Raw genomic sequence first — 24548 nt, 5'->3', positions numbered from 1 at the left:
TCATATCATACATGATAAAGGCATCCTGAATTGAGGGAGAACCAAAGACCAGAATCTATTATCTTACCCTCTAAAAAGAATCTTTAACATAATCCTATAAAAAATCCCCTTTTAACTGTGGACTTCAGCTGAAGCTTGCTCTGAGGCCTAAATTATACTTTCTCTAATTCTGACATTTCATGAACATTCATGTGGAATGTAATGTGGACATTCAATATGGACTTAAAATATCTGAATGCATAGACATATACTGTGTGTAGATGTATGTAGAATGCATGCCAGTGAGTGGTGCATGAGTAACGTGTGACAGACCTTCTGATGGGGGATCACAGGCATAGGGGAGTCAATCCTTGGTGTTGTCATGGGAACTGGAGTGTGTCGCTTTGACCTGTGATAAAATTGAGTAAACATTTGAAGTAAAAGACAGACTGTCTGGATCACATCTTTTATGACAAAATTGCAGTGTCCAGTGGTGAACTATAAACATCTTACACACAGTTCTAGATACATGATGCAGCCATATACAATCTTGTGGCAAAAATCCACAGCAGAAGCTTTTTTTTTTGCAGCTATCAGAAAAATGCTTTTGTCTAAACAGACTTTGTGCCAAATTGAACCTTTTCAGAAGAACAAAAATCTAAACATTACTTGCCTTGTACACAAAAGTTAAAAAGAGAAAAGAGAAAAAACTAACATACTTTATAGTGCACATTGTTTGAAAATTTTGCACATTTTGTGCAAAAAGAACAAAGAACAACTGACACAAGAGAAGTCCTTGAACACAGTAGAGGTTGACGACAAAGTAAATAACGTATCTTGACAAGTGTTAAAGTCTATATCACCCTACGTGTCTACTTTATAACAACAACAACCCTTGCAGAGGGAACTCTGGGATCTATTAAGAGTGTTAAAGCAAAGGAAGGATAGTCCAGTGTAATCCCTGCAGGTATGCTCAAAGAGGGGCCATAAAGGTGAACATGCATTTTTTGGGGTTTTGCTCATGATAAAGTGAACTAACAGTAAACCTGACTTAAGAACTAAGACACATCAGAATTGTAACCTGCACTGGAGAGATCAAGGATGTTTTTATGAACTCATATATTTCATGTATCTCACAGATGACTGGTGCAGATATTGTCCATGAGGGAGATACACTGAATGGGTCACACATCAAACATAACACAGAAAGCTACAAATAAATGAAAAAAGAGATTTTTCTTAGTAATCTGAAGCTTCATCTATTGATAATTGATATTTGTACTACATGCCTAGAATAAATGACAGATATCCTTCAATCCACTCTTTTGATTAGATGATCACTTTACCCAAGAGCCTTCAATGTGTCCCAATTATGACTTTTTTCAGCTCAAATCTGATGCTGTTAACATATGAAGCTGTTTACATGATCTTTTAAATGTGGCCCATGCCAGACACTGTCTAAACAATCACGTAACACACATCTAGCCTGTCATGTTCATCATAACACCATCAACACATTTCATAATGTAATATGATATCATATTTTGTTACTTGAAATAAGCTATTAGAACTTCTTCCAGTCTTCCAGTTTAAAATCTGCTAATGCTAATGCATTAGCATTAGAATTAACATTTTAGTTTCTACTGCCAATGTTTAAAGCAAGTGAAAAACATTATTTGGCATCAGTATATACACTACCAGGGTTTAAATGACACCCTGGGTCATTCTTGGTGTACCCAAAATGGTCCCACACTATCGACAGGCATTTCTCTGGTGGAAATAAAGCTCCGCTGTTTGGTCCCTCTGTCACAGTTAATATAATGCATGTATTAGCCTCCGTGCCTCTGATAAGCACGTCATTTTAAGCTGGTGCACCGCTAGTGTAACTTTGTTTTCGTTTGCGCAAGCTGCAACAGTTGCATTCTGTGTAACAGAAACACTTGGTTTAGCGGAACCTTTATGATTAATTAACCGTGACGTTTTAAAGCGCGGTTAATCGCGAAACCGGTTAATCACTGCATCCCTATGTGAAATATTAGCAATTTAAATTCTTTTTTTCTATTTGCATTTTAAAATATAATTTATTTCCATTATTTCAGCCTTTAGAGTCACATGGTCCTTCAGAAATCATTCTGATATGTCGATTTGGTGCTCAAGAAACATTATCAATTACTTTTTCAAAAGTATTAACATATTGAACTTTTTTCTTTTGGATTCTTTGATGAATATAAAGTGTGAAAATTATGAGAAAAACAGCATCTATTTAAAATGCATCCTGAATGCATGCTGAATAAAATTATTAATTCCTTTAGAAATCTTACTGAATGGTAGCATATATTTTTACACTTAAAGTGCATCAATATGTTTTTTAAATGCTTTTCCCCCTTTATTTATTACCTTTCAGTGTAGTACTTCACGCAGTGCAATTCATGCATTAATTTAATTGGTAAATCTAGCATACAATTAAGATGAATACAGAGCTAGTTAAAAAGGGGTCATATGATGCTTTTTTAAAGATCATTATTTTGATAAAGTGCTTTTGCTTTCGCCTAGAAACACACAGCGTCTCCCTGACATGGCTGCATCAACACTAACTGCGGTTACTGAAACCACGCCTTTCTTTGCGTGCACATTTGGGCAGCATTATGCAAATATTTCCACATAGTGAGGTAGATATGTGGGGGCGTGTTAGAATGAGCCGTTTTAGGGGGGCGTGGCAGAGTCTTAACTTTGATAAAGTATATCTCTTTGGTTTTGAGACTTTAGTCTTTGCAACTTCAGGGATCTTATCTATGCACAATCAGCTTGTAACACTCCAAAGAGAAAGGAAACCTTTAAATCGCATCATATGACCCCATTAAATGAATGTAAATAAAGTTGCATGAATTCCGATCTAACTGAAAAGTTCGAAAATCATATCCATATAAGAATAAGAAAGTGATCCAGATCAACTGCAGTGTGAATGTAACCTTGTTTAAAGCTATGCTGTGTCAGTGCTGGGCAGCCTTGAGTTGGAGCACAAGGCAAAAAGAAAATAGCTTATCAAGTTAATTGGTGTATGAGGTTGCCAATGGATGAATGGACACTCGCCAGAGGCTGTGAAGAAAGATTCTAGAAGCTGCAGCTTCTGAGTGCATGATATTCATTGTCTGTTTTGAAGAGCTTTTTAAATGTGTGGATGCTTGGCTATAGGACGCTTTTCTAGTAATGCTGAAAATGAGTAACATGAATCAGCAGTCAGTCTGATCTGATAAAACCAGCGAGTTGTCAGATGTGTCATAACACTCTTTATGTCTTCTTTTTCGACTAACATGAAGGCAATAAAATCACATGACCTTTCCCTGGCTAAACACATACAGAGCTCATCTGAACCCACATAAAATCTCGGTCACATATGTTTGTGATATAATGAAGCTGCAGTCTGTTTACGGTTCATAAAAAATTAATCCCATGATTGACTACACTGAACAGTCAAGGCCTGCTTTTATTACACTGCAGTGAATGAGCCAACAATAGCATCTACATCACAGTAACCCATGAGACCCACTATCATCTGTATTCACTATAATTACTTAAATTAATAATTTGCTTGTAGCTACAGAATTGACAGACCACACAAGAGGATGAGAAAAACTAGGCTGCCCCAGAGTTGTCAGTGCAGATACAGAGCGTTACAAACTTATGGTCGCCAAGACAGATTAAATAGCATCACAGTGTAAACATGGCAGATCATCATTTTATTACTTTCACCAGAATGGAAGAAACCTAAACGGTAATCATCCTGGGATGTTTTCCTTGAGCAAAACTTCCTGGTCTCATTTCAATCAGGACAGATATTTTAAATTGTAATAATATTTCACAATATTACTGTTCTGACTGCACTTTTGATCAAATAAATGCAGTCTTGGTGAGCATAAGAGACTTCTTTCAAAAACAATAAACAAATCTTAGTGATCTCAAACTTTTTAACAGTTACACACACACACACCTCCAAAACACTAACAATGCACTGTACCTTTGCATGGTGAGAGCCAGATTGAAGTTGGCAGACTTGATCTTGTTTTGGGCCTCCAGGTGTGTCATCCCCTCTGTGCTGACCCCATCAATTGCCACGATGATGTCACCCTGAATCAGGTTGCTGGAGGCTGACTTGCTCCCTGGTGTAATCTGCCACAAACCAAACAAGCTTTTAAATTAAATACTGACAGGTCAGCACTTCTGCAAACACAATACTCAGACAAGCTAATAATTTGATAACGTAGGTTGGATGTATGAATAAAACTGAAAAAAAGGGAAGGCTCTGTCATCTACAGGTGACATCTTGATACCCTGTCAATAAAATCAGTGGAGGATAAAACCACATTCGGATTCTGAATCCATGACAGCTGGGTGCACAAAGAAATCTTATGCACACATGCATGCTTAGTGCTGGAACAGACAATGTGTTCCTCTTGCTAAAAATAAGACTGAGTTTGCAGAATAAAGTCACATGCTTAGTCTACAGATCCGAAGACTGAAATAATGTGTATGAAGTATATAATGTAAACGAAACAAAGAACACGTCCGGGTCATATTTCGTATGTTTTAACAGCCTTTGTGAGATTCATTAATACCTTTATATCTTCCATAGAAATTATATAAATTTAGAATTTGTTATATACACTACTGTTCAAAGGTTTGATGTCAGAAAGATTTTTGTGAAACAAATTAATACTTTTATTCAGAAAGGATGCATTAAATTGACTGAAAGTGACAGTAAAGACATTTATAATGTTACAAAATAAATGAATTAAATAAATGAATGTATCATGGTTTCCACAAAAATATTAATCAGCACAACTGTTTTCAACATTGATAATAAGAAGAAATGTTTCTTGAGCACCAAATCAGCATATTAGAATGATTTCCGAAGGATTATTTGACACTGAAGACTGGAGTAATGACTGCTGAAAATTCAGCTTTGCCATATAAAAAAATTCAGCTGAGATATTACACAATATTACGGTTTATACTGCACTTTTGATTAAATAAGATTAGACGATGAGCTGGTTATACATTTGTGTGTGAAAATTTTTATGTAATAAAAACTTAAAATTCTTAATGTTACTAAAATTAAGGTTCATTTGACCTCATTTAGATTTATTTATTTAATTTGATTTTGGGGTTAAATACAACATTCTTGAAAAGTTTAGTGAGAATTTCAGAATTTAAATAAGGACATCAAAACCTGTCCTTAACATCACTGGATGATTGACTGATTAAAAAAAATTCTACAGGAACTGGTAACTGAAAACTGTTGCTTTTAAAAGATTGTTCATTTATGCAGACAACTTTTTAAAAATATTTTGAGTCAATTCTTTTCCTCCATGACATACGAAGCATGTTTCAGACCATCATTGGTATTCTGTTATATATAGTAGATACATGAAAACCTTCAGGCTGCACAGATGGGTGGCATTGTGTCATCTCTGTACCATAATACTAGGTAATCAAGATTTAAAGTCTGTTTCTTTTCTTCTAAATCTGGTGAGGGTTCAGCTATGTTTTGAGCCAGAAGCATCTCTTTAACCAAAGAGCATCTCTTTAACCTGAATGTGCATGGCTGAGAGCCGGCCATGGAGATGTCTAAGGACTGTCTCATTTACAAAAAAATTGTGAATGCAAAATGAATAAAGCTGATTTCAGATGTGTGCATGTTTCTCTCTCTAATCTCTTTTGGCTCGATTATGAAGTTTTGACACTGTGTTATGTTTTCCCGAGTGACTATTAGTAAACCTCCCATTGAGAAGAACTGACTGTTTTTTTGGGGCTTTTTTTTTTTTGAAGCATTACAAGCAACAGCCAATGATAAGTGGCAAGTGGAATTTTAATGCAAAGCCACTCCCTGTACATACGGGTATACAGGTGCAGTACATGTACAGTAAATTAACATACTTTCCAGAACGCCAACAATTCACTAAAAGTTTTTTTTTTATTGGTCTTATGAAGTATTCTAATTTGTTGAGATAGTGAATTGGTGGGTTTTTGTTAAATGTGAGCCAAAATCATCACAATTAAAAGAACCAAAGACTTAAACTACTTCAGTCTGTGTGCATTGAATTTATTTAATACACACGTTTCACAATTTGAGTTGAATTACTGAAATAAATGAACTTTTCCACGACATTCTAATTTATTGAGATGCACCTGTATAAGATGGCGGCGTGCATCCACTCATTCAGATTTTTGCTTCAGAGCCGATCTCTTCGTAAGTGCCTTTCTCGTATGTTTTCAAGAAAGAACGATCAACAAGAACTACGGTCTCTTTGGTGACACTGTCGAGGAATTTGCCCAGCAGTTCTTGGCAGTCCAGAAGCAGATGGAGGCCATTAAGCACATCTTGCCTTGGCGGGACACTCTGGTTGCCAAACCACCGAGATCTGGTTCTTTGTCTGCCCATCGCCAAGGGCGCCCCCCTGTGGTGTCAACATCTGCTCCGCCCCGACAAGAATCCAAGGACGAAACTCCTTAGCAGGGGTGTCGAACTTCCCACAGGAAGAGGGTGCAGCCTGCTTCTTAGGGCGCTGTTAAGACTTCCCAGAAGCCCATGAGGCGCCCATGAGACGGGCGACCCAGAGATGGAAGGAGAAGCTCTTTTGGGGCCACTAACATCTGGGCCCCCATTCACCAATGATGCTTGTTCCGCCGCTGACCCTTCGGTCAGCGGTACCCACATTCTCAATGAAAGAGCAATTTCCTTCATCTCTGGGTCAGATGTGTCGGGATCTGTCTGTGAACGATGCTCTGCTTCCTCACTGTCACTCAGTCTCAGCACACTGTTTTGCTACTCAAGAGGTTGCGGTTGCAGGATGCTCCACTTCCTCACACTTCCCTTGCTGCCTTCCCACAGGAACCGGGGAGTAAGGTTAAGAGCTTCTCCTCTGCCTCTACTTCGGGACGCCACGCTTCCCGAGTTGGGCCATCTTCCTCCCCTCTGCTGCCCCACCATGGGTACGTCAGGATTCGTCCCTATGGTGGCGCTTGCTTGGAATTTGGTGGCCTTGACTCTGTCAACATGAAAGCATGTCTCACGAATGAGCATGCTCAGTCGGTGCTGAATTGCCTGAATTCGTTCAGGGGGAAAACGGTGGTTCCTCTAAAGCAATTTCAGAGGCTCCTCATGCGCTCTCTTAACAGCTTACCCTTCCGGGAGAATGGAGACTCCATCCCCAGGATGTTCTGGCTGATTTGGAGTCGATTCAGGGAAACCCAGGTGGACGTGTTCGCTTCCCAGGAATCCTCCCACTGCCATCTGTTCTACTCCCTGACCGAGGTCCCCCTCGGCACGGATGCACTGGCACACAGCTGGCCCCAGGGTTTGCGCAAGTACGCCTTTCCCCCAGTGTGCCTCCTTGCACAGACTCTGTACAAGATTAGGGAGAACGAGGAGCAGGTACTGCTGGTTGCACCATATTAGCCCACCCGGACTGATCTCATGCTCCTCGCAACAGCCCCTCCCTGGAGAATACCCCATGAGGAAGGACCTTCTTTCTCAGGAGCAGGGCACTATTTGGCACCCACGTCCCGATCAGTTGAACCTGCGTGTCTGGCTTCTGGACGAGAAGTGGCGGACCTCACTGGCCTCTCATGGGCTGTGATAGGTACTATCACTCAGGCTAGGGCCCCCTCTACCAGGCAGGCCTATGCTCTGAAGTGGGGTCTGTTCGTTGATTGGTGTTCCTCTCACTGTGTGAGAGCTCATCCCACTCGAAGTGTTGCCATCTCCTGGGCATTGGTGCATCTGAACATCTGTAGAGCTGGGCGACACCTAATACCTAACACCTTTGCAAAATTCTATAATCTCCGGGTTGAGCCAGTTTCCTCCCGTGTGTTGGGTACGAACAGGTAATTTGAGGGTGGAACAGCTCGGTGTCTCGCTTGCAGTGCCATTCCTCTGGTTAGTATACTTGCACCTTATCTTCTTCCAGTAAGTTCCCCGTCTGGTGAATACTGGTCGATTTCCTCCAGCACCCTGCGGCATTCAGACTCAGCAGAGGAGTCTGTTGCCATTTCCAGTACTTGGGTTGCATTCCATTAGTCACCACTTTTACTGGACTAGGTGCCATACATGAGGTTCCCTTGATAATCCTGTATGTTCTTCGATGTTACGGTTTCCCTGGGTAAACCCACGTCTTTCCCTGGACCATTTTTTACTGTCAGTCCCTGTTGTGTTTGTTAGACTGTGCTGCGACCAGTCTTACTATTCACATTCCTTTTTGGATGCGTCTCCGCACCCCAACGGTTGCTGAAATCTAGTATTGTGAGAATGTATACTTGATATGTGATCTGGCTTATGGGGCATTGGGTAGGTTACGAATTGAGGTGCATCTGTCCTGACACACTTGCTTGTCAGCACCTGCAGCTTCAATTTTCATTACACAGTTCTGGTTGTGGCGCTTTCCATAGGTACCCCTAACGTCAGTGTCGACGTAACGTCGAACGTGACTGACTGAAAGGGAACGTCTCGGTTACATATGTAACCCTCGTTTCCTTAAGGAGGGAATGGAGACGTCCCGTCCCTCATGCCTCAACCGTGAACATTACAACGAATGTCGGGATGCTTTCTCGGCTCCTTAGCACAAACCTGAATGAGTGGATGTATGCTGCCATCTTATATACCCGTATGTACAGGGAGTGGCTTGGCATGCAAATTCCACTCACCAATTGTCATTGGCCATTTCTTGTAATAAAGAGGAGATTGGGGCTTCCTAAAGTGTCAATGTAACGTCTCCTTTCTCTCCTTCAGGGAACCAGGATTACATAAGTAACCAAGACATTTGTTGTCAATTATCCAAAACCTACCAAGCAGTAAGATTGCTAAAGTTTAGAAACAACAAAAGACGATTTTGAGAAAAATTAAGAATTTTTATTTTAGTCAATGGTGACTAAACATTTTGATTATAAACATACTTCAAAATAAGTCATACAGGTTTGGAATAACATGAGAGTGAGTAAATGATGACAGAATTTCCATTTTTGGGTGAACTATCCCTTCAAAGTGCTTCACTCTAAGCCACAACATAGAACAATCAAAACAACTAATGTATTGCAATATTTGTGCCCATATCTTTAGAAATTCTGTTATGAATTAACTTTAGCAGTAATAATAATAATTCTTTGGTTTTCAATTATCTAGATCAGTGTCAGACATTGATCAGTGTCTGCTATTTTATTCTCATTAACTACTGGGAAGCTTTGAAAGCCTGTGGTACCTAGATTGAGCCTTCATTACGAACAACATAATTATGCACTGGCTACAATAAATGACAAAATGAAAAATACTGTTGAGACAAAACAACTCTTTATAACTACAAGCACGTATAAATCCCATTATACAACAGTTAGTCATAGTTCTATAATTTGAGTGGTCAAACATATACATATTAACTGGCCAAATTTTGTCTGAAATTAAAGCTATTCAACATTAAGTGAGACAAGATAAAAGACTTAGAAAAGATTTAGCCATGTGAATGGGTGATTTCTCCCACAGCGTTTTTAAACAAACACTTTTAAATACAAAAATTATGCAACTTAACCATCAAAGACACAAATATTTCTTTTTTGAAGCTGCATTCAAATTCCACTTAGCTTAGAAATCGGAGGGATGTGCGGATAGATGAATGCTTTTGTTTCTTAAGGTCCTGTCGAGTTAGCAAAAAAGGTCCATTGTTTATTGCCATGAGCGATGTACTGTATGAAGCACAGTTTACACAGAAGTCACTTTCAAATCAATCAGCTTTCTGTAGGTCACTGCAGCGAATATCACATGTCCAACTTGAACCCGTTGTGGATTTGCATGGATTTCTATTGAAATGACCGTATTTTGCAGACAAAAATCAGCAGTACAACATTAAATGTGGCCACAAATTTATTGTTACTGCTGTTATTCTCACTTTTTACAGACTCATCCAGTTACATCAAAGGTGAGAAAATTAATAATATAGAGATAAACTAGTAATCAGCATAAAAGAAAGATTAAAACTATCATGCATCAAGGATATCTGGTTACTAATGTAAAGCTGATAATTGTTGGGCAAACACAGACTCTTTGATTGCACCCCTTGAGTGTTTGCTTACGAAATATTTTGGTTAATTTGATTATGCTTTCAGCTTGCAATAAGAGTGTAGAACTTATCTTATTTGATCAGGTTTAACCATTACAAATATTTTTACACAAAATAAAAAAAATAAAAAAAACATGAAAAAGCCTGCAGATTCAACCTCGTCTTGATAATTCAGTCCATAATATCTCATAAATCAGTGCCGTTGTTAGGAAGAGCTTGAAGCATCTGGCTACTGTGTGTACTATCTTTAAAAATGTAACGTATGTGACAGCTGTGTTTCCACTACTGTGGTCACGTCCACACTGTGGATGAGCTTAACATGATCAATGAAATCCGACACCTGGATGATCTATATTATATCCAAGCACTTCACACATACTCATGGGCAAATATGACAGATTGTATTTGCCCTTCTTGCATACTGCCGTGGCACAGCTTTTGATAATCATTTTCTCAAATTAATTAACCAGCTCAAGTTCACTGACCATGTTTATAAACCCAATATAACTGCAGCTCCCAACTGGAGAGCTGCTATCCTCTGGAATAAATTCACAAATAACTAAACTCTGTCTCATATGCTTATTGAGGTACAAGACTGTAAGAATAAGCCACACTAGGTTTGGCAAAAAAAAACTCTGCTAGTCTGGGTATTGGTCAGAATCTAACGTCCAACCTTTGGTTAAATCGAGATTGGAATGATTATGCTCACAGTTAAATGGCCACGATAAGTCCAAAATAGCTTTAAATGGCAGGCTTCTTCCGCCTCCTTTCAAAAAGGTGTTCTGTATATATAACTACCCACAGTGGGTAGCAATTGCCATCATTTTCCTGCTTGACAGCTGCTCTAATTGTATCTGTGCGAATGGGTGCTACCCACTAGAGTGCAGGGGTTGTTTTAGGAGTCTTTTTCCTCTATAAACGTCAAGTCTAATGGCCACATCTAGCAGGGGGAGTGTCCTGCCACCTTCAGAAAGGCCACTGTGATAGTAATGTTCACAAGCTGGGGGCGACATCCTCATAAATTGACCTGTGCTACGAATTAAAAGGGTTACTTCACCCAAAAATGAAACCCATTAATACGAGTTTGGAACAATAATGAGGGTAAGTAAATGATGCTGGAATTTTCATTTTTGGGTGATCCGTCCCTTTAAGGCTTCATTATTTATGTTGAATATTAGGCCACATAATATAAATCTTGGCAGAAAAAAAGATATGCATAAAGATGTTTTGCAAAACATTTTTAATTCAGATTTACTTGTTTTAGTAAATGCACCGGTACTGTTGCTTTGTGCCGGGGTTAGCACAACTAACGGCAAAAGGAAAAGGAAGGGAGCATGGGAAAACAAAGGCTTGGAGAGACTGAAGGGAGGATTACCACGCCTGGCACACGAAACATGCATTAACTCTCAATTCTAGCTCATTCCAATTGATGCCTGGATGAATGAGTGGCTGATATGCCAGCTCAAATCTCCTGCTCACTCACAACAACACGAAGGAGCTGTTCAATGGGTCAAGTAAATCGCAGGGGGGAAAGTAGGCCACAGGGAAAACTAGAGAGAGACATTTGATGGCTAGACAGATGGACTGTAAAGCAAAAATAAAATGTCAACATGAAATCACAATGCACCCTATATACTTTCTTAGTAAACATTCCTGGTCTTATTGTACATGATTACTTTTGCACATCACTCCAGTGCAAAATATGATTGTAATCTTTCCTCTTTCCACAATTCAGTCAATGCCTGATGGATAAAATCAAGAAAATGGATAAAGTCCCACTATTTTCCTTCAGGGAATATCATATTACACTCACCATTCAAAAGCTTGGGGTTGGTAATTTTGTATTTTTATTAATTTATTTTAATTTTATTTCTATTGTAATATAATTTAATATAAATGTAATTATTCCTGTGATGGCAAAGCTGGATTTTTATCATTCTTCAGTTCAGTGTCACATGAAACACAACCCCAAAAAGACCCCAAGCTTTTGAATGGTATTGGAAAACAGCCTTCAGAATGTTTATTTTTTGTGTTCTGCAGAAGAAGAAAAAATCTATTTTTTAGTTGAAATTAAATTAGGATTTGAATTAGTATAGCCTTGTTCTCTGCAGATTCTAAGTTAACTCTAAGTTAATTCTAAGTTTGACAGTCATGGTGTCAAAATATCTGAAATGGTGAAGACTTTATCAGTTACATAAGACAGAAGTAGCAGTACTCGCTCATGATTGAGGCCTGAGTATTTAACCAGATGGGCTCATTTATGCTAACAAGACCGAAAAGAATCCAACACCATATGAATGCAATGTGATCTGATCCTCCCCTGCTGTAGCACCCCTCATATAAGAGCTGAATAAACCTGCCCGACAAGCAAATGAATAAAACACATGTGAAAAAGACCCAGAGTTTATCACAGCACATCAAAGCCAACATGTTGAAATATCTGAGAACAAGCTTTGGTTAAAAACATCAAATATTTCTGTAGTGCTGGACGGAAGCGTGTCATTTTGGTGGATGTTGGTATATTATAGCTCTTAAGAGTCTTCCCCAGCAGGACTGACTTGACCTTCAGCAGCCATCTAAAAACAGCTCTGCCTGTCAGCAGCACCAGCTTCAGGCTCTCATGGCAAACACCAAGACTGGTACTTGCTGCCTACTGGTTTGGGACTATCTGAGAGGGACTAGCATTAGAGATTAAAACTGTAAAACCTAAAACGTTGCTACCGTATTTTTTACGGTAAAATTCCGGCAACCACAGCTGCCGTTTTTACAGTGTGTACAAGGATATGTTGGCAGATTCTGTACTGCACATGACCAATTTACTCACTGTTTGCCGTGGTAATCAAATCAAGACTCTTCCAAAATGGAAACTTTTTATAGGTAAGAAATTGCACATTCAGGAGCTGGTTTTCAACCCCCGCCCTGTAAATTTTGAAAATACAACAGCTAAAAGCTACACATATATTTCTCAGCAATGAGGTGATAACTTGTAATTAAACCGACAAGCTTGTTTGCAATGCTTCACAATCGCTTGCTCACACGTGGGTGCATGCGTTCGTTCGTTCTCTCACTCTCTCCTTAATTAATTCGAATTCATTTCAATAAATATCATCTTTATTTCACTAAAGAATTCTACCTCTAACGAGCTGTAGATAAAATAGTCTAACAAATTAAAATTACCCGCCGGGACCCGACGGGCTTGCAGACCTCTACTCTGTAGCTGTTAAACAGCTTATAAACCTACTAAAACTGTAGTTTAAAATTAAGTTGATATGACTCCTGTCCTTTATTTATTTTCTCCATTTGAAAACATTAGACATTCTACATTTATTTTTCTTATTGTTAATATTAGTGTTGTTGCTGTTGATGCTTTTTATAAATAAAATGTTTTTTATTGTTGTAATATAAAGATTAAATTTAACATGAAAGACTGCTAATTTTCAACACTTAAAAAAAAAAAAGATGACTGAAAAGAGGAAAAACCAAAGTGAAGTATGTTCATACTTCACTCAGTCATTTATTTACTTTATAACATTAAATAAATATCGGTTCTGCATATCGGTTATCGGGCACATAAACATGCAAATAATTGGTATCGGTATCACAACTGAATGGCACCGTGACGTAACCTGGTCCAATGTGACACAAAATCAGCCAATCAGAAAATATTTGATGCTTACTGTACAGTTATGTGAAGCAATATTTTGAACAAAGGACATTTCACGATAGTCTAAGCGTGATGATGCAAAAACAGAAATCAATCAATCAACAAAACCTCCTGTCACTTGTTGCAAACAAATAATTTTTCACTGCATGCAACTGTTTTCAAAAAATATATATTTATAGCAGATTGTTTTTATAAAGAAAACATTGAATGAAAAATATTAACATATGTTTCTGATGCATATAATATACACTACCATTCAAATTTTTTTTTTAATTGTAAGTCTCTCACCAAGGCTACATTTATTTGATCACACATACAGTCTAAGCAGCAAAGTTGTAAAATTTTATTACAATTTAAAATAACGTAAAGTTGAATTTTCAGCAGCCATTACTCCAGTCTTAAGTGTCACATGATCCTTTAGAAATCAAGCAAATCAACATGTCTACTCAAGAAACATTTCTTTATTATATCTTTATAAATGTGCTACTTAATATTTTTGTGGAAACCATAAAACTTTTTTCAGGATTCTTTGATGAAAGTTCAAAAGAACAGCATTTATTTGAATCATTATAGGGTTTTTTATTGTCAATTATGCTCAACTGAATGCATCCTTGCTAAATAACAGTGACATTTTTTTTATAAAAATTGAATGGTACTGGTATGTTGTTAAAACATATATACATGATTTGCAATGGAGCCAGTGAAAATATATATTATATAATATTTTAAAAATACAGTGGATAAGTACAGCACATAAAAAAACAAGTAACCATGAAAGACTGAAAAGGCTACTGTAGCCCCTTTTTTCTTTCAACTAGCTCATGGGAACAGAGAATGCAATAATCAGCTTTAAAAATTAAGTAGGTTTGTGTTCATCTGCCAGCATCAATCTTCCTGAAGACTGAGTGGAATGAACAATTTCCCTCGGCTCATTAGAGAACAGGCGTGTGGAGAGATGTCATATAAGCAGTCCAGCACTGGAAAGTCACAATGAAAATCAACACTGTTGGGAACACTCTCACCAGGGGTGTTGTCCTATTTCTAGAACTTAAAAAAAAAAAAAAAAAACTTTGAATGTGGTCCAAGTGAAGAGACAGCTACATTTGTGTCATTAATCCAACACACTGATAGTATTAATGCAGATCAAATTCAAGCCAACCATAAAACTCAATCTTCACAAGCTTTAACTGGATGCTCAGTAAATACCATGTGAATGAGAGTAGCCCTTAATTTGAAACATTCATATTTGAACTCCCTAATATCATTTCACAAAGGTGAAACACTATTCCACAAGTTGGTTCATTAGGGTACATCAAGAAAGCCCACAAAAACACTATGCTGAGTTTTATATTAGGCTGCAGCAAATGCCCTTCAATGGATGAAACATCCTCAAACTATTTGGCAGATCCAACAGTGGATCCCTGTTGACATTTAACTGTAACATCTTTTCAGAGGCAAACACATTTCTAATGACACCACAGTGTCAAATGAAATGTCACAGAACATTAGTGTAAGTATAAGATGATGGGTAACCCCCCATAACTTTCCTCTTTTACATTGGCGTCCCAACCCCCTTTTACTCCTACCACCACTCAGTTCAATAGGATAAATGATTTTCTCATCTGTGTTATTCTATACATGTTAGTGACAACACAACAGCTAAAAAAAGCTTGGATCTCAACTTCTGTAGAATAATAAATAATGCAACTGTTTGATTATTACACATTTCGTAGTTTCCATAAAGTAAAAACTTAATAAACATGCATAGTTTAAATGCATTTATAGACAAGATTTAGTATAATTTAGTAAATAAATAATTTTGTAAATTTTTTTTGCGATAACTTCATTCAGCTGACCTTTTCTAATTTCCAAAACTGTATCTGCCATTTGCCAATGTCTCTTTATTGCTGTTACTTAATTACTGTCTAATGCATTCTCCAGATAAAAGTATTATTTTCCTTAGCAGTTCCTTTTCATCCAAACCACCCAGAGGTATTTATATCCCTCATCTGCTGCTTTCAGTTTGAACTGAATTGCAAGTTCATGCTTTCTGTGTGCCATCTGTTACAGTCTGAGCTGCTCTCAGCCAAGAAAAACCCTCATTTCAGCACCTAGCGCTGAATAGGAGCACTCAGAGTCATACACAGAAGCATCTGCCAACAATATTTCACCCAATTCAGAAGGTCCAGTATATTAGCCAAAGAAAGTTAGAAAATACTTGTGTATCATCTGTTATACAGTGGTGTGAAAAAGTGTTGGCCCCCTTCCTGATTTCTTATTTTGTTGCATGTTTGTCACACTTTAATGTTTCAGATCATCAAACAAATTTAAATATTAGTAAAAGATAACACAAGTGAACACAACATGCAGTTTTTAAATGAAGGTTTTTATTATTAAGGGAAAACAAAATCCAAAACAAACATTAAAGTGTGACAAACATGCAAAAAAATAAGAAATCAGGAAGAGGGCCAACACTTTTTCACACCACTGTATGTCAGTACAATTCCTCAAAAGAATTTGGAAAAATTTCTACACTAAAATAGAGTATAATGCAAACAAAAGCTAGACTTCATCAATCTGCAATACTGATTCATGGTGGGGGGTTTTTCTAAATTACAAACTCCAAAAAAAATAAGAAATCAGGAAGAGGGCCAACACTTTTTCACACCACTGTATGTCAGTACAATTCCTCAAAAGAATTTGGAAAAATTTCTACACTAAAATAGAGTATAATGCAAACAAAAGCTAGACTTCATCAATCTGCAATACTGATTCATGGTGGGGGGGTTTTCTAAATTACAAACTCCAATCAATCAATCAATCAATCAATCAATCAATCAATCAATCAATCAATCAATCAGTCAATCAGCCAGTCAGAAAGAAACAAAGAAATGACTGAATTGATTGAAAAATGGAATCTATATAAAATCATATGTGAACCTGGACCACAAAACCAGTCATAAGGGTCAATTTTTCGAAATTGAGACGTATACATCATCTGAAAGCTGAATAAATAAGGATAGGACAATATTTGGCCGAGATACAACTATTTGAAAATCTGGAATCTGAGGGTGCAAAAAAAATCAGAATATTGAGAAAATCGCCTTTAAAGTTGTCCAAATGAAGTTCTTAGCAATGCATATTACTAATCAAAAATTAAGTTTTGATATATTTACAGTAGGAAATTTACAAAATATCTTCATGGAACATGATCTATACTTAATATCCTAATGATTTTTGGCATAAAAGAAAAATCTATAGTTTTGACCTATACAATGTATTGTTGGCTATTGCTACAAATATACTCAAGCGACTTAAGACTGGTTTTGTGGTCCAGGGTCACATATTCTTACCCTAAGAATTAACTATATTATAGATTTATAATACTTATATTTAGAATTTAAATTATATATATAATAATTAAATTAAACTGAAAAGAAGCCCCAGTATATTATAAACTAAATGGTCAAATATTTAAATGCTTACCAAGACTACATTTGATTGGCAATACAGTAAAAACATTAATATTGTGTATAGCTAATTAATTATTCTTCGATCTCAACAGCCCATTAACAGGTCCAGAACAGTTCATCATTGCATGTTTTAACACTCAGAGCAAAGTGTTCTGAGGGATCTTCCTCAGACCTACTAATGTGATACTCACAGCAGATGTAAATCTACGTCTTGATTTAAATACATAATAACAGAACACTTCTTGCCTCCTTTACAGCAGGCCCGCACACCTGTGAGGTACTTTTATAGAAAAGCCCCCTGTTGAGCCAACCGACAGCCAGAACAAATGTACTGAGTACCACCTGTCACTCTACAGTGACTGACTAGGCCCTGTGCTACTGGTCTTTTCCTGTAGACAAACAGACCTGCCACACACTTCTTGATTTAGATATTCTTAGTAACCAGTACAGTGAGGCCAAATGGCTGTCAAATGTTGCAAATAAAATGCCTAGAAAAGCATCAGAAGATTCCAGTGTGCATTACGATACTGTTGAGGGTATATACGTCACTATAATATGACTAACACTATGGACCACCTAGGATAGTGGCAGGACAGACATTCTTCCTGACCGCAGACAATGTTAGCAGAGGTGACAAACTGGCAGTGCATCATCTCTTTGTGGCACGTATTGCCACCGTTTGACCACTCGATCACTGTCTGACATTTTTTACACAAGAGGATCTATTTTTTCAAGACCCTCTAATGCCAGCAACATATTGGAGCAGTGAATCTGTCCTCACTAGACATCTGAGAATAGGAATGTGCATGTGGACTGTGCTCTTATTTGACAGATACATGCCAACACAATCACACAAACAGATACGTTTAGTCAAACATACATATGCCAACAATATATCGTTCTCTGGTTTGTTTTCATTATGCTTTCAAGAAGTAAAATGTTTCTCCTACTAGGTCAACTATGTGTATTTGCAGAGCTATAATTGTTACAGTACAATGAGAACTCACCCTTCTGTGATATTTGACCTTCCCGTCTTACAATACTGCCAAAATAAAGCCCTCATAAACACCCTTTTGCACTCATTCATGCTGAATTCCTTGTATATATCGAACTACAATTTCACAGAACAAGCTGTTCAAGAGAAGCATTAGTCATCATGACTTCATGTCAAACGCAAGGATAACAGCAGAACAAGGATGAATCGACTTGAGTGCAATGAACTGACAGCATGCATTTGATCAATACAGTACAACTACATTGTAAATATGGATTTACAGGATCCCTCAATAAAGCAATATTGTAGAAAGACAATACAATTATTCAGAAAATCCATTACACAATATCTAACAGCACCGAAGGGCAATACACAAACTTTACACCAAGATACCAATCACTCCTTTGTGGCACAAACTGCACATGCCCAATGCAAATTTCCAAATCAATAAGGATATAGCATAATAATAATATAGCACAATAATATAGGAGAAGCATAATCATTATCATCATATGATGAATAACGTCATTACTATACATAACAAACAACTCTGGATCAGCAACAGATCAGCAAAGGATCAAGTACCAAGATAACAATGAATGACCAAAGGAACTACAAATCACCAAGTCACACTTTAGTGAAATGATGGATCATATTTTAAGTCTCATAATAAGAGAGTGAATTGGAGAGTGAGGTTTGGAAAATCAAACTGGAATTTCATTTAATTGAATTCAAATTTGAGTGAAACATTTAAAATTATTTGTATTCAAACAAATCTCATGGAAACATCAATTAAGTAGATTAGACTCAATCTACATTGATTTGTATGCGAGTAAATGGTGCTGAACCAATGAACCACTGTCTGTTTTGGCCAAGATTTGGGGGTCTTACCCTGGAAACGGTGAGGGGCATGTTGAAGTCCTTGCCTCCTTGCAACCGGAAGCCCCAAGGCGAAGGTCCAGCGAGGGAAACGGTGTACGAACTCATTGTTCAAAAAAATCCTGTGTATTGTTTAAGCAACAGAATTTCAGAACAAATGGGGAAAATGAATTTGGAGGGGGCGGGGCACGTGCCAAACAGCCTCTGAAAGAAGAAGGAGGGAAAAAAGTGTAAAATGAAAGTAACACTCACACCTCTCCGATAAAAAAAAAAATCCTGCAGGCCAAAAGGGTCAAAGTAACAGCATAAAACAAATAATTCAGGCCCAGCCAAACTGCAACTAATGCAAAATAACTGGAGCAACACAGAAGAGCTATGAGCCAGAGGAAGAGGATTCTTGCCTGTTCAAATGAGCTGGACAGACAGCCTAAGAATAGCTGCCCCTCTGCCGAGAGCGATAGCACTATGGCATTGTGGGGAGGGGGGAGGAAGGGGTACTTATATGGCATGTAAGGGGACACCCAGAATGCCAGGCCTACCATGATTCACAGGGCTAATATAGCCGCCTCTTAAGTTAAAAGATTTTTCTAGACTCCTTTCTTCAAGGGTGCCTCATCTATCTGAGTCCTGGGCAGGTTTTGGTTAGGGTTAGGGTTAGGGTTAGAGATGGGTTTAATTCCTATTTCCAATTCCCAATTGCAAGTGCAACCTGTCTGATTCTGAAAACGGTTAACAAAAGATTAGAGTTAATTGGCAGCCCCTACGGACACAAGCAAGCTTATCTCATGCATTCACAAGGCATTTTGGGATTGAACTGTGTCTTCGGTTTAATGTGTGCTTAATTTTATCATCACTCTAAATACATTGAAATTTTAACATACACTACCGGGTCAGTAATATATTCAATATATTTCAAGAAATTCACATTTTAATTAAAAAAATAACAGTAGGGGCATTTATAATGTCACAAAAGATTTTTAAAAATATCACAGTTTCCACCGAAATATTAAGCATCATAATAAGAAATGTTTCTTGAGCAGCAATCAGCATATTAGAATAATTTCTGAAGGATCATGTGACACTGAAGACTCTGAAGTAATGGCTGCTGAAAATTCAGCTTTGCATCTCAGGAATAAACTACATTTTAAAATATATCAAAATAGAAAACAGTTATTTAAATTGTAATAATACTTCACAGTATTGATTTTACTGTATTATTAATAAAATAAAATGCAGCCTTGGTGAGCATAAGAGACTTCTTTTTAAATAATTAAAATGTCTTACTGACCCCAAACTTTTGAACGGTAGTGTAACTTCATGGATAGATTAACTTTAGATGCAATCAATCACTATAAAGTCATACTAACATTTAAAACATTCCATTGACACTGTAATCATTAATGTAAGAGGTAATTTTCTCTTATTCTTTATTGTAAACAAACCTTGAATGGCATCTACATGAGATAATGTTATCCCAAGCATTCAGAGGCATCTGGAGGTTCTTTATGAGCAGCTTTAAACTACGAACGAGTGGCAGTGAGAAAAGCCTGATATGCTCTTATTGCTCTCAGAGAACTGAGATAAGAGGACCTCTTGTGCACTAGCACATCACAATGTCCGCACCGAGACATCGGAGGGAAGATAACCACTGAGGACCTGCCTGTTCACCTGGCCTAACTTGGGAGACCACTAGTTTCCAGCTAAGTTTAGCACTCTTTGGTAATGGAAGAATTTGAAGTAATACTGTACATGAATGTTCAACAATCAGGCCTTCATAGGCGGCATTTCAGAGAACAATTGTGCCAATCCTGGACAGTGTGTGACATTGCTCTGATACAGTGCTTGTCATTATGAACCTTGACAAAGACAACATACTATTATTGTAAAAACTTGTATGTTTTTTTTTTAAGTGTTTTCTGATTCAAGTCGCTGTATCTTTTCTAACCAGACATACTGTATGGTTTGCACCAAGGTTTCCCAAGAAAATATTGACCTTCAAAGAAAACAAAAAAACAAAAAAATCTCAACAAAACTGACAGCAGCAGCATCCAGCACTTGCCACCTGATGACAACATGTATCCCACCTCAGCCATTGCGTTAAGCAAAACACATTTACATCTTTTCACCATGCACAGTAGTGACTTAACAGATATCATTGATCCCTCTTTTACTAGATAGAAACATGCAAAACATGTAAAATAATGTCCCAAGCAAAACTACACACACCAAGCAAGACAAAACACCTCAGAGAATGAGTGAATCAGTGTTGCCAAAAGCCAAAACAGATACATGCACATGACAACAAATTCAAAACAGATACGCCACTGACTGCAGAATAGTCTATATTTAGACTCACAGTATATTTATAGTAATATATCGGTAGGTATGGATGAATGTGAAAATTCATGAAGCCCTACAAATGTTTTCACGCGACTGCAGCCACTGAGCGTCTCGAGAACAGTGTCAAGCCTGTTGCCTCCATTTCCATTCAACAAACCATTAAAGACAAACAACTTCTCAAACTCCTGTTTCAGCCTACATTGCATGCTAAAAGTTGCTTTATACTGACAGCCTCGAGCCTTGCAGTTTGGAGTCGCTCCGTTTCCTCTAGAGGCGAGCTCTGCCACTCACGCCAAATCCTTGGAACCCCGGCGGTACGTAAGCACACTGGACGCAAATTAACCAATCATACTATGCTGAAGGATTAGCTCATGAATATTAATTATGGAATGTGGCGTTCCCCCAGTGAGCCTCACTGATTCGCTGAAATGCAGACGGTTAGCTAATCACTTGGCGAATTAACGAATCATCACATGGTGAGCGTTGTCTCATGAATATTAAGTAGCTTTGTGATAGATGTGTTAGTTGGGTTACCAAGCAACGCATCATTACCTAATAAATATTAATGAGCAAAGTCTTTTTCCATAGTAGGATTCGTAATTTCTCACACGGACGGGTAGGCAGAGGGCGAGGGATTTTAATTAGAGAGGAATTATTAAAGAGACAGTCATCCCTCTGTTGTCCTTGTGAACTGTTTTGAAAATGAGTCAACTTAACATCTGACCCATAAAAAGCCTCAAAAGCCATCAGACATTCTGCAGGGCCGTATATTTAATTCACTAAAGGTAATTCTCAGCCCTTGGGTTCTGCCTGTATTTGGAATATTTAAATGAAGTGTTTCAGCTGTTTGAGTTAAACCTAGAAAAAAAACGTGTCTTAAACCAGCCTAAACTGGTCTTAGATGGTTTAAACTGGTCTAGCTGGTCTCCCAGCTAAGTTGGTTCTCTGCTGGTTTAGCTGATCTGCAATCTGGAACATCAGTTTGACCATCTGAAAAGTCCCCAAAAAGCCTGACCAGCCTGGGAGACCACTTAAATATTTTAAATGTTCTTAGCTTAATTTCATTGACTTTAATAACATTGTCTTTTGTCTATGATTTTGCTTCTGTAAGACTCATAATATTATCATTCATAATTTATCATTATAATTTTGTGTAAATTTTTTGTGATTCAGTGGGTTTTTCATGTTCAGATACAGCATACATTCCTTACAATCTGACTTTTTTCATGAATCATATTGACACATTGTTGTAAATTCGCAATGCTAGATGAATTAATATAAACTTTAAGACATGAGAAACTTTTCCTCAAAGAGAAAACAGTGCTAAAAATACTTTTGTTACTTTTCCAACCCATGATGGAATATTGTGCAGAATTGTGCAAACATTTCTTGCTGTAATGTAATGTCATGTGTTTTTTCAAGAGCCATTGCTGAATTGGCAAATGGCACATTGCCCACATGAGGGCATTGTCTGAAAAAGCAGATGCTGCATTGTTTAGAAATGACAACTTGCGTCATAGTTGTAATGAAACAACCCAATGTAAGAGCATTTTATCCATAGTTGCATAGTTGCAATGAAACAACCCAATGTAAGAGCATTTTATCCACAAATCACAGTGCACACAGATATTGTTACATGAATAATGTTCCCAGGTACCTTTAAAAGAAGACTTGACCGAGATGAGAATCCACATATTTTACACTCACATGCTGGCAAATGTTATGCCCAGTATTTCTAGACTATTCCAGGGTATACACACTATTGTTCAGACGTTTGGGGTCGGTAAGATTTGTTAATGTTTTTGAATAAGACTCTTATGTTCACAGCTGCATTTTATTTGATCAAAAATAATAGTAAAAACATTATCACTGTGAAATATTACAATTTGAAAGACCAGTTTCTTTGATGAATATGAAAATTCAAAAGAACAGCATTTATTTGAAATAGAAATGTTTGTGAAACAATGTAAAAGTCTTTATTGTCACTTTTCAATTTTTCAGTTTAACCAGTTTAATGCATCCTGGGTGAATCAAAGAATTAAAAAAAATCTTACTGATCCCTTTTCTTTTCTTTTTTAAATCTGTATTTGTTTGTCCTCTTCACCCCATGTTATTGACTGTTAATCAGAACTGTTTACATGAACTGTTCAATTTTTCTCTTCCCTTCCTTGTAAAGAGACAACGAACTTAAAAGTGGGCTCATGCAGTTCAACATGTGGCCAGTAGGTGTGTTTTTCCTTTGGGCACAATTAATTCAAACTTACTTGCAGAACCATAAAAAGAAAATAATACTTCTATAAACAACTTCTATGTCAGAACCCTCCTCGTTCATTCAGTTTAAGAGTGGGCTTCTTGTCATGAAAAAGCTCATTCATCCTCAGAAGCATTCATCCTGACAATGTAGGGAACTTTTGCTGTGATTCTCTAAATGCAAATGAAAAACCCTCAAAGTTGTGGTTGAGAAAACTGATGTCAAATCATTACTGACAGCAAGTGTTGGTGAGGACGGCGATGTCTGAAGGCTAGAGAAACATCTTTATAAACAGACCAGCTTTTTTTTTTTTTTACTTCAGTGATGTCACTTGACAGTAAATATTTTATAAAGGAAAAAATAAAAGAATTCTCGCAAATTAAAAAAAAATTTTTAAGTTATATTTATGGACTTTTTGTGCCTTTTATTTTGAGAGGACAGTGGAGAGAAGACAGGAAAGTATTGGGGTGGAAAGAGGGGAGCGGAATCAGCAAAGGACCTCGAGGCGGGATTCGAAATCGGGTCGCTGTGAGCGCAGTTGCGCAATTCTTGCAAATTGCAAAGAGCTCTTCATATTCTATAAAGAAAAGAATCAATGAGTAGAACTGAAGGTTTATTTACAAAAATAAATAGGGACATCCACATAAGAGCATTACATATAGACAATAATGTTCTCCTTGGTTTCGGATACATACACGTACATAGGCTGCTAGAGAAACATCTTTATAAACAGACCAGCTTTTTTTTTTTTTTACTTCAGTGATGTCACTTGACAGTAAATATTTTATAAAGGAAAAAATAAAAGAATTCTTGCAAAAAAAAAAAAAAAATGTAAGTTATATTTATGGACTTTTTGTGCCTTTTA

General features: G+C 37.3%; 1 protein-coding gene across 1 annotated transcript in view; it reads right to left on the bottom strand.

Annotated features, from left to right (window-relative positions):
- The window catches only part of LOC107696891 (LIM domain-binding protein 3-like), a 51760-nt gene extending 30009 nt beyond the window's left edge, over positions 1-21751 (bottom strand). The window contains exons 1-4 of the mRNA XM_016497458.1: positions 21632-21751; positions 19105-19296; positions 3995-4146; positions 313-388 (exon numbers count right to left, since the gene is read on the bottom strand). Coding sequence (XP_016352944.1) covers positions 313-388; positions 3995-4146; positions 19105-19200 — 324 coding nt within the window. The 5' untranslated portion in view covers positions 19201-19296; positions 21632-21751. The remainder of the gene's footprint in view (positions 1-312; positions 389-3994; positions 4147-19104; positions 19297-21631) is intronic.
- Between the last annotated feature and the right edge of the window lie 2797 nt (positions 21752-24548).

This window comes from Sinocyclocheilus anshuiensis, unplaced genomic scaffold (genome assembly GCF_001515605.1).
Source record: "Sinocyclocheilus anshuiensis isolate Anshui unplaced genomic scaffold, SAMN03320099.WGS_v1.1 scaffold1224, whole genome shotgun sequence".
In the NCBI taxonomy this organism is placed as follows: Eukaryota; Metazoa; Chordata; class Actinopteri; order Cypriniformes; family Cyprinidae; genus Sinocyclocheilus; species Sinocyclocheilus anshuiensis.
This window is presented reverse-complemented; position numbering and strand designations above follow the sequence as displayed.